Raw genomic sequence first — 17,228 nt, forward strand, 5'->3', positions numbered from 1 at the left:
TTGGATCAAGCGGGCAGGTGGTAAGGTGAGAAGAGGCCAAAAGCTTTGAGACTTCCTCATCAGTGACAGGGTTGAAGGAGCACAGGAGAGACTGGGGAGTGTGGAGGGAGGGTGGTGGAAGTGTAATGTACCTACTGGCGCCCAAGTCTTTGTTATTGCACAGTAGCCTGTGGGTGTTGTAGTTACACTTCACCACACCTTTAATCTTCCATATAGCGAAGGCCCTAACCTGAAGTGTTAGAGTCACGTGTAACCCATGCTGGTGAATTAACCCCGTATGGCCCAAATAGGTGTTACATTTGTTTTTGAAGTGCTCAGCAATATCTTGAGCAGAGACAGATGTGCATGGAGGGGGTGGAGAAGGGGAAAGGAGAGTGTTAAAGGTGGAGAAAAGTTGTGCTGGTTTTTTAGAAAGGGAGTTGATGAGTAAAGTAAAGTATGTTTGTTTGGCTTGGAAGAGGCTGGTGTTATAGGAGCACAGGGCAGACTTGTAGCACCAAAAGTCTGATTCTGAATGGAATTTGCGCCAGCGACGCTCAAGTGCACGTGAGTGTCTTTGGATCGCTTTTGTATGAGCAGTATGCCAAGGTTGAAGTGGTTTGGGTATAGCATGTTTAGTTTTTGTAGGAGCAAGCTCATTAAGGGCAGTGGTGAGAGTACTATAGTAGACAGAGGTAGCCACAGGACATGAGATGGCTGAGATATTAGAGTGAAGTGAGTCAAAGGAAGAAGAGAGATGTGACACGTCTACAGCTTGCAAGTCACGGTAAGTATGTGTTTGGGGAATAGCAGGGGGTGAGGAGGAAGTTAGTGAGAGTTGAAATGTGAGCATATTGTGATCAGAGAGGGGAAATTGTGAGTTAGTAAAATTGGTGGTTGAACAGAATCTGGTAAATATGAGATCCAGAGTATTACCATTGGAGTGAGAGGGGGAGTCTGAGCACAAAGATAAGCCTAGGGAGGAGGTTAGTGAAAGAAGTTTAGAGACAGAAGAGTTGTTAATGTTGTTAACGGGTATATTAAAGTCCCCTAATATGATGGATGGGATGTTAGATGAAAGAAAGTAAGGAAGCCAGGCAGCAAAGTTGTCCAGAAATTGTGCAGTTGGTCCTGGTGGTTGATATATAACAGCAATGCAGAGTGAAGCAGGAGAAAAGAGCCTAATGCAGTGAGCCTCAAATGAGGAGACTGATAGGGAGGGAACAGGTGGAAGAACTTTAAAAGTACCGCGGGGAGAGAGAAGCAAACCTACCCCAACTCCAGGTCTGTTACCAGGTCTGGGAGTATGAGTAAAGTGTAGGCCCCCATAGGACAGGACAGCATGTGAGGCAGTGTCGGTAGAAGAAAGCCAGGTTTCAGTGCGAGTAGGTTAAAGGAATTTGCAATGAAATGGTCGTGTATAGGGTTGAGCTTGTTGCAAACAGATCTGGCATTCCAGAGAGCACAGGAAAGATTAACTGGGTTTTTGGGTATAGGAGTAAGAGTTCTGTACTGTTTGAATTTGCACCGAAGAGAAGGAGCTCGTGGCCGTGATATAACTGGGATGGAGTAAGGGCCAGGGTTTGGGGAAATGTCCCCAGCTGCCAGCAATAGAAAGGAAAGATAGACTAAGGGGCAAATTCACTAAGATACGTGGTTTCCCCAGTGTCAGCTCTTCGCCAGGCGTATTTTCGCCAGCGCTACGCAAATTCAATAAAATCCGAAGTTGCGCTCAGGGGAAGTGTAAGGTTGCAAAGTTGCGCTAGTGTTAATTCGCCAAGCAAAGTTACGCTAGCGATGCTTAATTTGCATACGGCGCCAAATTGAAGTTACAATGGAGGTATATGTAGCATCACTACACAAGCCTGGAAAACCTTCAAAACACCAAATAAAATTTTTATTTTGCCCTACACATGTGCCCACTGTATAGTTAAGGTGCCATGAGTTCGGAAATGTAGGGGGGAAGGAGGGTAGCCCAAATTTTTTTTTCAATCTTTCTCAGCCTATCACCCATAAAAAAGAAAAAACGCCAGAGTTTTTGCCAGGCGAAATAACACTAGTGAATTTACGCCAGCGTCCGTTAGTGAATCGGCAAATTAACGCTAGCGTTAGGCGCTTCGTCTTTTAGTGAATTTGCCCCTAAGTGAGAGCGGGATTTGTAAGTTCTTAATTTGTATGAAAAAGACGAGTTGACGAGTTTTGTGGAATAGCTAAACAGAGTACTTTATAAACTTCATGTGTGGAGAGTGAAGGAGAGGAGAGTAGAGAGGCTGAGATTTGTATAGAACTGGGATTTGATGGGGGAGGTAGTGAAAAATGTTTTATGAAGCATGAGAGTGAAAGGAGGAGAAATGCAGGTTAAAGCATTTTGAGAGTAAGAGGTTACAAACTGACAGGTACAAACAAATCTGTGTTATTCTTATTATAAAACAGTACCATGTACTTGATCGCTACTAAGCTGCACAAATCCATATTGGTGGCAAAATGTTTTTAGCAGACTTTATTGGTCCAAATTTCAGAAAGATCCATTATTCAGAAAAGCATTCTGGATAACAAATCCTATGCCTGTAGTAGACTGATCAAAGCTAATTGCAGATTATCTAATATTCGAATCTGCACAGATTCAATCACCTGCTAGTTTATCATTCCCACCTAGTAAGTTCTGAATTACACAAGCAACTGTAATATTTTTGTCACGTTGCATTAAGACTGAAAGTTGTTTTAAATATAATACAATGCATTAATAGCAGCATCAAAATTCTGACAGTGGGTCCAACGCCACCTGCTGTCCATTTTAGTGGTAGAACTAATGGCAGACTCTCATATATGTGTTAATGTGCAGAGGGCATTATCCTCCAATATTGCTTTTGCAAACCTCCAGCCTTTCTATAAACATTACATTATTTCTTTTAACTGTTAATGAATCCCTTTACCTATTTTGTTTTGCACTCTACCTGATTCCAGATATATACATAACTCCTAAAGGGATGGTTCACCTTCAAGCTAACATTTAGGGGTTATTTATCAAAATCCAAACTTATCTCAACAAGTTCTGCCCGAAAATGTGGTGTGCAGGAAAAAAACTGAAAATCATGATTTTTTCGGATTTTCCACCCAAAAACTCAGATTTTGTATGCTTTTTTCCTAAAAACTCTGAAATCTTCGGGGTAATGCACAAAACAGTGCACATCAAAAAATCATTGGGACTTCCCATTGCCTTATATGCAACCTGGATAGGTCTAAAATGCCAGATTTTCTTATTCTGTCTTTTTCCTATCCTTGGGGTATAATAAATTCCAAAAAAAATCGTGATTTTTTTAAAAGCCCGATTTTATACCAAAAAAATCATGATTTTTTCTCATTCAGAGTTTAGTAAAAAACCTTCATAGTGTTATACAGGTTTTGCTTCTCCTATTTTTAGGCAATATGATATACTTCCTAATTCCACAAAAACAGAGAAATCAGCTCTTTTCTTGTAGTTATAAAACAACATTTTTAAATCCTAAATTGCTTGTTGTAGAACTTTAAATGAACACATTTATTGCTTACCATTAAAATAATCTTCAACACATACTTAACTTCCATTTTCACAATAATGGTGCATATGTTGTTCTATTTTCCAGAGAAGAGTGTTTTCTTCATCATTACTTTGATTAATATTTCATTGGGAGTATCCAGCATGCACAGAAATAGGAATTACAGCAGTACATTTCAGAAGTTATTTTATTGCATTAATCAACATTAAAACAAATCAGATTCAGTGTGTTACTAACACAGTAATAATAAGTTCCATTGATGTGGTGATAATAGTACTGCATTATCATGGGCATGGTGGGGATGAAACTTGAAAGAAACACTCCTCCACAAATGCAGAAAAAAAATCCCACATACAAGACTGTAATGCAGTTAAACAACATTCTAAAACAAAAACATTCTCTAACAAAGAAGGAAATTAAGTTTATATCATTCATTTCTCAAACGGAAATCCAATTTGACACTGGCACTTTATCATTGGTGTGAAATTATATCCCTAGGCTTTTTTACTAAGTGAACTATTCATAAATTCATCTACTGTGTTGTTACTGAAAGGTACATATGCCAAGCTTTGTATGTACCTACTGGTATACAAATATTTAAGATCCCAAGGTTTGTAAACATGACAGGCTGCCGAAGAGAATGCATCACTGCAAAAGTTGAACCTTTTTATCATTAGGTTAATATAACACAAGGAGATTAGTTGCTGTTACTTGTTAGTCCAACAAAAGATACAATAAGATGTTATGTAGATCCAATTATAGGATCTATTATTCTGGATGCTTAGGAACTGGGGTTCTCTGGATAAAGTATCTTTCCTTAATTTGGATCACAATATCTGATGTAGAAATCATGTGTACCTGTAGGAAATCACATGTATTTGGTAGGAACCAAAATGCTCAGGCCTGGAGGCCTGAACATTTATAAATCTGCTGAAAATAATTGGACATTTTAACCCAATAAACGTAATGGGATCGTTTTCCCCCAAGGATTCATGTAGATTAGTACAATCAAGTAAAATGTAAAATGTATTACTACAGAGAAAAAAAAAGAAATCACTTAAGTTAGAATTATTTGCTTAATATGGATTCTATGGGAGATGGCTTTCCTGAAATTTTGGAGCGTTCTAAATAATATGTTTCTGGATAAAAGATCAAACACATGTTCAAATAACCACTTCCAATCTCCCATGTAAAGTGAATATTAATACCAAAAATGGACAATACTTATTAACACAATTATTGGAAATAGGTTCCTTTGTTTTATCATTGTATGTATTATATAATAAGCAATATGTATTATCATTATTACTATCTACAAAAAAACAACAGCTAATATTAAATCATCTTATTAATGTATCCTAGAGAACACATTTAGGGGCTTATTTTGTGGTAGCAGAATAATTCACTACACATCGCCAAAAAAAATGTATGCACTTTTTCTTTGAGCAACTTCCACCAGAGCTTACTTACAAAGGTCTAAAAACAACTGTGGGAAATCTGGTGTTTGCATGGCATAAAATATCACAAACCTTGATAACTTAACCATTATTTTACATAGCTTTTTACACTTGTTTTTCTGGTGAATTTCATTTTACACAACTTAATAAATAAGCCCCATAATGTTGGTGCATTTCAAGGGCCTAGTACCAGTTTTAATAATATTTTGAAGGTGCAAAGCAAAGAATGCAGAGGCAAAAGGGACCCAAGCACTGCTTTTGACCTAGCTGTACAGGGCTTATTTTGTGTTTTTGTGCACCTGTTGCTTTTGAGCATAGATAAGAGTCTGAAGTTGTAGTTTCTGCATAGTGCGCTAAGCTTAGTTTTGTGGTAATTTTTGGACAGTACTTTGTGGACATTTATCTTGGATGTATGGGAAATACTTTTTGCTGTGTGTAACACACAGGGTGAAATATTATTAATGAGGTCACTTGTCATTATGTATTAATATTAATGGAAATTCTCATGGAAATCTCTAGTCTCTAGCCTTTTATTTCTTACTCTGCATGCTGTAAACATCAGAAAAACATGGCTTGCTCATCTGTAGATCTGTATTCTTCCTCACCTGAAATGTCTCCAGGACACTGAACTGATGGCAGAGAATGAGAGAAAAGAAAATAAGAAAACAGTTTAAGTTGATGATAGTGGCCATGTTAGTAGTCATTTACTTGTTGTTGCTAATGGCCTGGAGGGAATCCAATGTAATGGGACAATTGATGTATTTGATTATTGTCTGACTTGCTCTTCTTATTGAAGGGTTTGCATTCTCCATAAGAATGCATTATCAACATTAATATAGAAAGTTATTACACTTTAATTAGTCTGCCATATACAATATATGGCATTACCCCTTGTTTATGGTTCTTGATATGAATGATTGGCAAGAAATACATCAAATTTTGATAAATTTTTTTACAAAGAGCCAAAAGTTTGTCACTCCTAGTGATGGGCAAATTTGTCAAGTTTCGATTTGCCCTGAAATTTGCGAATTTACTGCGAAATTCGTGAAACAGGCGAGAAATTTGACACATGCCGAATAAATTAGCCCATCACTAGTCACTTCATCTACAAACTTATGAGGCCTCATTAAAGCAGATCAACACAGAGGGAGTACAGTTTTTTTTCTTGACATGATTCACATGGTGTGCATTCCACATAATTCGCTTCAGCATAAACAGTGAGGCAGAAAATGGTTTATACACCTGTATTTAGGAATGAGGCATTGTCCTAGAGAAGCAGATTTTGGAATGTTTTGGTCCCACATTGTTCTAGACTACCTTTGCTCATAGGAATATTACAGATATATGGGAAACATTGTTGTATCAGCCAGATAACCATAGTCCCAAGACTATCTATTATAGAAAATAAGTGGTCACTCCAAATCTCACCACAATTACCCTTTTATCTATGAAAGAAAAACTGACCAAATGCCTACAAAGCTAGCCCACACGCTATGGAATTCCTGGAAAGCCTCCCACATTCTGGGAAACAGTGCCATAGAGGTAAGGTTGTCTGATTTTTGATGTAGATCTAATGATATACATTTCCCCTTTTAGGCTGCAATCAAATTCAGTTTTGCAAATTTACATTTTTAATTGCAAAAATTATACTTTTTTTTTTTTTAAGACTTTGCCTGCCAGCTCCCCAGAATTCTGGCACATTCGAAGAGATAAATCTAATTAACAAAGCCTGCTCAAGTAATAAATGCCATAAAAATGTTAATGAATTCGAGGGTGCATATAATTACAAAGATTAAAACTATATCATGAAGAAAGTTAAATAACGTCAATACTCCTTTTGCTATAATGTCTCCCTTTAACTTCAGGTAAAGCTATAGGGGCAAATTCACTAACCTGCGGAGCTGTGCTAGCGCAGGCTTCACCACACTTCGCCGCACTTCGCCAGGGCGCCGCTAATTCACCAAAATATGAAGTTGTGCTCAGGGAGGCGAAAGGTAGCGAAGTTGCGCTAGTGTTAATTCATCAAGGAAAGCGCAGTTACACTAGTGATGCCTAATTTGCATACGGCACCAAGTTAAAGTACAATGGACGTATATGTAGCAGCAAATACATTACACTACACAAGCCTGCTAAAGCTTCATAAAATAAAATAGAGGTGTTATATTGCCCTACACATGTGGCCACTGTATAGTTTAGGTGCCATATGTTAGGAAATGTAGGGGGGAAGGAGGGTACCCCAAAATAATGTACGATATTTTTCAGCCTATCACCCTTAAAAAAGGAAAAGACGTCAGCGTTTTTTGGGACTTAGAAAAAATTTCAACTTTTTTTGAAGCAATTCCTTTCTACTCTATTGCACTTCGCCTGGTCTGAGGTGGCGAGGGCAAGTCTGGCGCAAGAGGTAACGTTCAGTAAAATGCGCAAGTTAGTGAATTACCGTAGTTACGTCCCTTCATCGTAGTGCAATTTCGACTAGCGTAAGGGTGCGAAGTAGCGCTAGAGTAGGTACCCTTCGCTATCGAATTTACGCCACCACCCATTAGTAAATTGTCGAAGTAACGAAATGACATCGCGCTGGCGAATTTGAGCTAGCGTTAGGCGATTCGCACTTTAGTGAATTTGCCCCATAGACTCTGTATCTGTACCGCTCTCTCTAATATACATGTCATGGAGCTGATGTAGGCTTCTCAGTGACCAGCACTGCCATGAGTGACTGTGCTCCCCACTGGATGAACAACACATGCTTGGCATGCCATTTTTTGTGACTTTTCAGTGGCAAAATGCTCTTTTGTGAATGCATATTAAAATATAGAATAAGTCAATTTTGTTAATTAAGTGAAGAGAATTGTGAAATTAGAGCTCACCACAGAAAAACTCACTCACTTTCTATTCATTCCAATGGTAATACTCCTTAATAAAAGTATGGAGTGCTATATGTCTACTAGCAGTAGAATAATATCAGGTTAAACACTAGGGATGTAGCGAACTGTTCGCCGGCGAACTAGTTCGCGCGAACTTCGACTGTTCGCGTCCGCCGAATGTTCGCGAACGTCGCGCGACGTTCGCCAATAGGCGTTCGCGTCAAAAATCGTTCGACCATTCGACCATTCGATTCCTTCGATCGCTAAAATCGAAGGATTTTCGTTCGAATCGAATGATCGAAGCCATTGGATTGAATGAAATCATTCGATCGAATGACTTCGATCGTTCGATTCGAACGAAAATCCTTCGATCGAACGATTAAAATCCTTCGATCATTCGAATCGAACGATTTTCGGATGTTCGAAGTTCGCAAACAGTTCGCGAACTGTTCGCATTTTTTGCCGGTGTTCGCGAACGGCGTTCGCGAACACATAAACGGCAGTTCGCTACATCCCTATTAAACACCACTCCAATAGTATAGTAGTTACATAGTTACATAGTTAAATTGGGTTAAAAAAAGACAAAGTCCATCAAGTTCAACCCCTCCAAATGAAAACCCAGCATCCATACACACACCCCTCCCTACTTGTAATTAAATTCTATATACCCATACCTATACTAACTATAGAGCTTAGTATATGTCTGTCCAAAAAATCATCCAAGCCATTCTTAAAGGCATTAACTGAATCAGCCATCACAACATCACCCGGCAGTGCATTCTACAACCTCACTGTCCTGACTGTGAAGAACCCCCTACGTTGCTTCAAATGAAAATTCTTTTCTTCTAGTCTAAAGGGGTGGCCTCTGGTATGGTGATCCACTTTATGGGTAAAAAGGTCCCCTGCTATTTGTTTATAATGTCCTCTAATGTACTTGTAAAGTGTAATCATGTCCCATCGCAAGCACCTTTTTTCCAGAGAAAACAACCCCAACCTTGACAGTCTATCCTCATAATTTGTCTTCCATCCCTCTAACCAATTTAGTTGCACGTCTCTGCACTCTCTCCAGAGGCATAATTATGTTTTCATCACTTGCGTTAATGCCCTTTTTTTATGCAAGACAGAACTTTATTTGCTTTAGTAGCCACAGAATGACACTGCCCAGAATTAGACAACGTGTTATCTACTAAGACCCCTAGATCCTTCTCATTTAAGGAAACTCCCAACACACTGCCATTTAGTGTATAACTTGCATTTATATTATTTTTGCCAAAGTGCATAACCTTGCATTTATCAACATTGAACCTCATTTTCCAGTTTGCTGCCCAGTTTTCCAATTTAGACAAATCACTCTGCAAAGTGGCAGCATCCTGCATGGTGTAAGTTTCTATGTATATTATATCATTAATAATAATATCAATATACCTCAACCCACTTACTAGGGTTTCTGGTTCTTTTGAGCAAGCAGACAATGAATCCACACCAATGAGCGTATAGTAAAGTGATGTATTGTAAAATAAATCAATTGATTGTTCTACATAAATGATTACACTTAGACTAAACAAAAATTACAATATTTACAGTTACACATTACACAAGTCTACATAGTTGTTACCAAAAAGGCAGGGGAATAGAGTTCGGCTTCATCTCTGCCTTCCCCTCTGGTCTTCATTCCTCACATGTCTTGTCCCAGGCTCCTCTGGCTTCTCCAGCTCTCTAGCTGCCTCCTCTCAGCTGCCCAGCTGCCCAGCTCGTGTTCTTTTATCCTGGGTTCTCACCTGCCCCCATAGAAACCTTCCCAACCTTCCCAACTGCCAAGATGCTGTGATAAACCCCCAACTTGCCTACATCCTGTTGAGCAAGTTTTCTCGCATACAAAATCAGTTTTATGGTCCCCACAGCAGACATAGACCTTAGTAGTCACAGGAAAACCTTTGTTATGATAATCAGGGCTTCATGTAAGTTCCCTGAACAACCGCTTTCATATTAAATAACAAATCAAGATGGCAATTTCTTACAAATCCCCACCTAGAGGGCGAAGGACTTCACAAGGAAAGAGCCCTCTAAATTAACAAAAAGCATAACATTGCCAATGCAGGGACACCCATTAATGCACTGTTACTGTATGTATTGGAACTGAAAGTGATAGGATTATTGAGACCTAAATGATGTAACACTCACAAATATTTTAAATTTGGGGTACTGTGAGATGAATTTTAACCTAATTACATAAACACTCACAGTTGTTCATATTCATAATCTATAACCCTTCAGCCAGTTATGAGCCCACACCCCAACTTTTAGAGGTTTAATATCCAGCTTATTGCGCTGCTTTGTCTGTGCCCCACTTATCACCTGACCCTGCTCCACCCAGGTCTGGGCTGGATCCCATTTTAGGCCTCTACTTTTAACAAACCAGGGTCTTTGCACTTTGGTGTTTGCAACACCCAACACATTCCTGCTTACCACAGTTTTCATATTAAAGAGACCACACAGGGAAAACATTTTATTATTTTAGGGTAGGGTGTAAATGTCTGTGGCACATTTTATTAATCAGCATAGCTGGAAAGAGCACCTCAATTCAGCAATAGGTGTGAATGTAATACCAATACTGGCCTCAGGAAATTCAGAAGATACACTACACTAAAGTGTGCAGCACTATCTTGGGCAAATCACTAGTGAGATGTTTCTCGCCTTTGTCTCAGTATTTCCATATCAGTTTCATGCCTGATTATCACAACCCAACAAAACAGAAATTAGCATTATTATCAGAAGAGAGATCATTTGGGACAGACCCCACACAAGAGTTATTTAACAACAAAAGAACAAAACAAGAAGTAAACTGCTGTCTCTCGCAGATCTGTTATGTAAATAACCCCATGCATATCAATGTAAGACACTTGTACATTTGCTGAGAACAGAAGGTTCTGGTAACTTTTAACATGTAGACTGTATATTGGAGTGGTTTTTTTTTTTTAAACACCCCACCTTGAGAACTGCAAATAATTATAAACTACAAATACAAACAACGACAGACAAAATTTGGAAAAAAATTCAAAAGAAAATATAGAGTGAATACTGCTTTGATTGGGAAACACATACTGATGTTATCAAGCAGCATGCAGTCTATGTAAAAATGTTCTAACCTGTTGCTGCTGAAACAAGAGTAAAACAAAAATGTCACTCAGGCAAAAATACACCAAAAATAAAAATTCAAAATATGCCTCAGTGCTTTTTACCCTTCTACAACTAACACAGCAACTATTTCAAAACTCCACAGTGCAGGCAATTCTAACTATTAAAAATAAAAAAATATTTTAGAATTTGTTCAACCTGACTGTACCATATCAATTTAGAGGCTTTTCCTTAAGTACAAAAAGTAAAAATAAAACCAAATAGATAAGGTCCTCTATAACTCTTTTTTTTTTTTCATGAGATAAAAGGGGGAAGGGAATTGTTTGGAAATTCTTCTTTTTGTGATCTGCCATCCTGTTACCTGGAAAACAATCTCATAGAAAACATTAGCACTGATTTTAATGTTGGGAACAATTACCTCCCACTAAACTTGTGGTTTGACTGACATTTGATCTCTTTAATGTATAAAACTCAGATTTGAGACTTTCAATCTCAGTTTTAAACTTTCCCCATGCATTTTTCAGTGTAAAGTTTTCTTTACTCAGCCTTTCATTCTGAGTTTTAAGAACATGGTAGGGAATCCATGTATTCCAGCTCTTGCTTTTATTTTGGAATCCCCACCTAGAGGACTTCCAGCTTTCATTTGCATTGTACCCATTTTTATGATTGTTCGTGTTGTAAAACTGCATGGTACAATTTCTTGCTATGTGCCCAACTCTGGAACACGCATAGCATCTAAACACTTTCTTTTGTGTACACTTTTTATCTGTACTGTACACACTTTGTTTCTCAGGATGGGTAGCCTTTATGGCAAACACCCTTTCACTGCCAGGCTGCTTCCTGGGTTGAATAGGTTTGTAAACCTGTACTTTAGGAACATCCTGCTTTTGTCCCGCAGTCCTATTTTCTGTACATTTTAATGTCACTATAGGAGGCTTGGCCTGTCTACAACAATCCACATTTAGCATTTTACTTTTGACTGCTAATTCACAATTCATATTGCTGTCTCTTATGCATTTCACATCAGTTACATTTCTATCATTTTTAGCAGTGTTCTCTACTTTAACTGCAGAAACTAAACAATCTCTTGCTCCTAATTGAGCCTTTAACTGTTTAATCTCAGATTTGCAATTTGAATGATCAGCCCCTGCTTCTCTGAAGGTTGCAACCAAACTTTCTGCATCTCTCAGCCTTTGTTTGAGCTGCTCATTCTCTATGCAAACCTGCTTGTACTCTGCAGTTGTTTGCTGGTTGCTAACATTAATAGCAGCAGCATTTTCTACAGAAAATTTTAGAGAATCTACTAAAACATTTAAACAATGAACCTTTTCTTCAAGATTCCCTTTTTGCACATATAACATTTTATACTGTTCTGCTATGCAACAGGCAGCATAAACCAGTGCACCTTTACCCTTTGATTTAGACAGAGATTTGTCATGAATTGCCCTGGCAACATAATCTTGAGCCTTAGCCCATGGATCTGGAGATCCTTGCATACATTTAACAATCTGTCCTGAGCATTTGACCATGGCCATCTTTTTAGCTAAAACCTCCATGATTATTTTAACAACAATTAAAACAACACAAAACAATCAATTAATTTACTACACAATATTACACACTCATAAATATGGATTAAATGCCATGCATTGAACTCCTACACTGGATCGCCATTTGTAAGTTTCTATGTATATTATATCATTAATAATAATATCAATATACCTCAACCCACTTACTAGGGTTTCTGGTTCTTTTGAGCAAGCAGACAATGAATCCACACCAATGAGCGTATAGTAAAGTGATGTATTGTAAAATAAATCAATTGATTGTTCTACATAAATGATTACACTTAGACTAAACAAAAATTACAATATTTACAGTTACACATTACACAAGTCTACATAGTTGTTACCAAAAAGGCAGGGGAATAGAGTTCGGCTTCATCTCTGCCTTCCCCTCTGGTCTTCATTCCTCACATGTCTTGTCCCAGGCTCCTATGGCTTCTCCAGCTCTCTAGCTGCCTCCTCTCAGCTGCCCAGCTCCCTCTCTCCTGCCCACCCCTTCACATGTCTGCTCGTGTTCTTTTATCCTGGGTTCTCACCTGCCCCCATAGAAACCTTCCCAACTGCCAAGATGCTGTGATAAACCCCCAACTTGCCTACATCCTGTTGAGCAAGTTTTCTCGCATACAAAATCAGTTTTATGGTCCCCACAGCAGACATAGACCTTAGTAGTCACAGGAAAACCTTTGTTATGATAATCAGGGCTTCATGTAAGTTCCCTGAACAACCGCTTTCATATTAAATAACAAATCAAGATGGCAATTTCTTACAATGGAACCTATAGATCTGCACAATTTAGTATCATCTGCAAAAATAGAAACAGTGCTTTCAATGCCCACCTCCAGGTCATTAATAAACAAGTCGAAAAGCAAGGGACCTAGTACAGAGCCCTGCGGTACTCCACTAACAACACTGGTCCAATTAGAAAATGTGCCATTTACCACCACTCTTTGTAGTCTATCTTTTAGCCAGTTCTTTATCCAGGTACAAATACTATGTTCCAGGCCAACATTCCTTAATTTAACCAGTAACCTTTTGTGTGGCACTGTAAAAATGCTTTAGCAAAGTCTAAGTAAATCACATCCACTGCCATCCCAGAATCGAGGTCTCTACTTACTTTCTCATAAAAAGAAATTAAGTTAGTCTGGCAAGATCTATTATGCATAAAACCATGCTGGCACAAACTCATAGTATTATGATTTGCTATGAAGCCCAGTATCTTATCCTTTATTAACCCTCCGAAAAGCTTTCCTACCACTGACGTCAGACTAACTGGCCTATAGTTTTGAGGCTGAGAACGGGATCCTTTTTTAAATAGAGGCACCACATTAGCAATTTACCAGTCTCTCGGCACTATGCCAGATCTCAATGAATCCTGAAAAATTAAGAAAAGAGGTAAGGTTGCTAATTACCCTGGGATGAATACCATCTGGCCCCGGACCTTTGTTAATCTTAACATTTTCTAGTCTCTTTTGAATTTCTTCATGTGTGAACCATGCATCATTAGTTGTATTACTAGAATTGGTAAATTACTAGTATAAAGCAAGTGAAAGCAAGAAGTAACCTCCTAGCAACCTGCAATTTAAACATATATCAAATACCAAATTTATGGATTTATACTAGCTTAATTGACATGTGGTACATGGCATTGTCCATTGAACTGGGAAAATGTAATCAGTTTCTGGATAATTGATTCTATACCAGTACAAATATTGGACAATCAATAAAATCATAAATATCATGCCACCATGTTATTTGTCATATTCTACTTTCAAATGCCCACATTTTATTTAAGAACGATTTGTATCAAAATCATATGTAAATGGTTAGATGCTGCTTTTGAAAGCCTTTAAAAATAGTATAAACCATTTACAGAAGCTGATGAAAAAAATATATGCAATTAGAAAGCACCACTGGGAAACTTCTAAAAGCAAACAATGTTTTGTCTGTAAATGTGAATGCACGCTAGGCCTCTCTTATAGCATCACATGTTTTTTTTAGAAAACCAGGAAAGTGCTTTTATACCATTTTTGCCACGCTTTTGGATTCAGTGTAAAGAATAGGGAATTGCAGTGCTCTGTGAGCAAAGAGAATATGCTTTCATCAAGGTTGCTTTGAGATTAAGAGGAAAGAGACAAATGGGCTTTTTTCGTTACAAATAGCAATCCTTGTGTCAGCACTAGGCATGTAATGATAGGAATGCCGGGTACATTTCTTTGTATATGAAAATACTGAGAATATCTATATATACTTCTGTGTTTGCCTGGTTGTTATATAAAAATATGTTTTAAAATCAACATTATGTAGCCTTATAAAGGAAAGAGTATAATTTAAAAAATATGTTATTTTATTTTTTGTTACCACTTAAAGATATTCATGTGCAAACGATTTCTGAATGATCATAGAGTAACTGCTCTCCTGATGGCTCCCTAGAGAGGCTATTCATTGTATTGCTGACATTAATCTGATGACTGTTAACCTGTTTGTTTCAGTGGTATAGCTTTAATGCCATTATATAGTAGTGTTTAGATGTCCGTTATTGGGTTAGCTGTAGAAATTTTATGAAGATTAATATTCTTAATGAAGATAAATGTTATGCGCATGTAAGTCTGTGTACGCATGCCTACACACATGTGCATTCTGTACTGGCCTTTTTTTGTCTGTACAGAACACAAAAGTCCCCACTGGCCCCTCTCCCTTACCCACCCCCTGCGCAGTCTTACCCCTGAATTGTGCCCCCTTTATAAATACTGAAAGCACATGCAGAGTCAGAGCAGCGGAGCTCACGGGCACCATCTTCGGCGCTTCCGTATTCTTCGTAATGTGAGCGCCGTATTGGCATGCGCAGTTGGAGCAATCTTCAGGTTTGCGACAACTGCGCATGTGCCGAAAGTAACAGAAATTGTCGAAGCGACCCTAAGAATATGGAAGCGTCGGAAGATGCCGCCGTGAGCTCCGCTGCGCTGACACTGTATGTATGGTCAGTATTTCTAAAGGGGAAACAATTCAGGGGTAAGACTGTGCAGGGCTGAGTAAGGGGAGGGGGGCCAGTGGGGACTTTTGGCTAAAGGGGGGTTTAGTTCTCCTCATGGGCTTAAGTGTTCAACTATTTGTTTTCTGGACAGCTCATTGTAACAAACAAATACATTGTCTTGGTTAGTCAAATCCCACCTGTTGTTAATGTACAGGTAAACCAAACCAAAACACATTTTTTATTTACTTAATCATTTCTGCCAGTGAATTATTTATGTATCTGTTTATTGGCACATTCTATGGGGTCCGTTTAATAAAGTTTGTAAAAATTGTCTATAACCCATAGGCCATTATCTCTGAGAATACTCTAGCGACAAAATTACATTTTGTCTTGCGATAAGTAGCATTAATTACGCGAGCATAGCAGTACGTTTCAGTGTTATTTCTGGCGAAATGCAAGTTTTTTGATGCTCATTAAGGTTAATTGCATAATTTGCTTTAAATGTTGAAGATTTTTTTGGCACTACTGCCAATGGTGACACGAATGAATATATATGTATGAATGAGTTTATATAAAATAGCATTTATTACCAGTTTATAATGTATTATTAAATATACTTCTGGCCATTTAAGTACTAGGAATAAATTAATTTACAATTATATTAATTTTTCTTAATACATTCACTAAAAATAAATTTATACATTTATAAATATAAATATATTCCAGTGCAATCACAATTTTTTGCTGCTTATGTTTAAAAACTGACTATACTATTCTGTTTTTTTTCATATAATGTCACTCTCTGGGTGGCGATAAAAAATTGGTGACAATATTTGATATTTGATGACAATTCTGGTGATAATCTTTAGTTAATTAACCCTCGATATTCGACTGTCGAAGTTAAATCCTTCGACTTCGAATATCTAAAAATCGTTCGATCGAACGATTAAATCCTTTGAATTGTTTGATTCATAGGATTTTAATCCATCAATCAAAAAATGCTTAGGAAGCTTGGGGACCTACCCCATAGGCTAACATTCACCTAGGTAGCTTTTAGGTGGCGAACTAGGGGGTCGAAGTTTTTAGTTCGAATAATTAGATTCGTAGTCGAAGGTCGAAGTTGCCCATTCGATGGTAGAAGTAGCCAAAAAAAAAACATTCAAAATTCAATGTTTTTTTCCTCTATTCCTTCACTCGAGCTAAGTAAATGGGCCCCTACGTGTTAATATATAAGATGCCAGAATATTTGCATTGACAAAAGTGCTCGTACTTAAGAAAATGTGCTCTTGGATTTTCTGGCATTTTTTCTGGCACAGGCTATTATAGCTGCTTATCGCACCTTAGTAAACTGATGCCTAGGGTGGGAAATTTACTAAAGGGCGTGATGTCATTTCAGCACTTTGCTGATTTACTAACGGTCGCTGGCGTACTTTCGCTAGCGAAGTCGATAGACTCTGTCGCAATTTCGCACTCTAACACCATGTGAATTTTAGCTCTGGCGAAAGAGCGTTACTACGCAAATTCACTACGTTTTTTATTTTACTGACCGTTACCTCTATCACTAGACTTGCCATTGCCACCTCAGACCAGGCAAAGTTCAATGAAGTAGATAGGACTTACTTGAAAAAAACGCTGGCGTGTTTTCCTTTTTTCAGGGTGATAGCCTGCAAAAGTGTGTACATTTTTTTAGGGTACCCGGCTTCCCCCATATATTTCCTTACATC

The 17,228-nt window shown here is 38.0% G+C and overlaps 2 protein-coding genes across 4 annotated transcripts in view; one reads left to right on the forward strand and one right to left on the reverse strand.

Moving 5' to 3' along the window:
- The window catches only part of LOC108697224 (opioid-binding protein/cell adhesion molecule homolog), a 591,521-nt gene that overhangs the window by 84,894 nt on the left and 489,399 nt on the right, over positions 1 to 17,228 (forward strand). The window lies entirely within an intron of this gene.
- LOC108715921 lies at positions 9,820 to 12,804 on the reverse strand. The gene has a single exon (XM_041571288.1). The coding sequence runs from the start codon at positions 12,522 to 12,524 to the stop codon at positions 11,367 to 11,369; it is 1,158 nt and encodes a 385-aa protein (XP_041427222.1). The 5' UTR covers positions 12,525 to 12,804; the 3' UTR covers positions 9,820 to 11,366.

This window comes from Xenopus laevis, chromosome 7S (genome assembly GCF_017654675.1).
Source record: "Xenopus laevis strain J_2021 chromosome 7S, Xenopus_laevis_v10.1, whole genome shotgun sequence".
Taxonomy (NCBI): Eukaryota; Metazoa; Chordata; class Amphibia; order Anura; family Pipidae; genus Xenopus; species Xenopus laevis.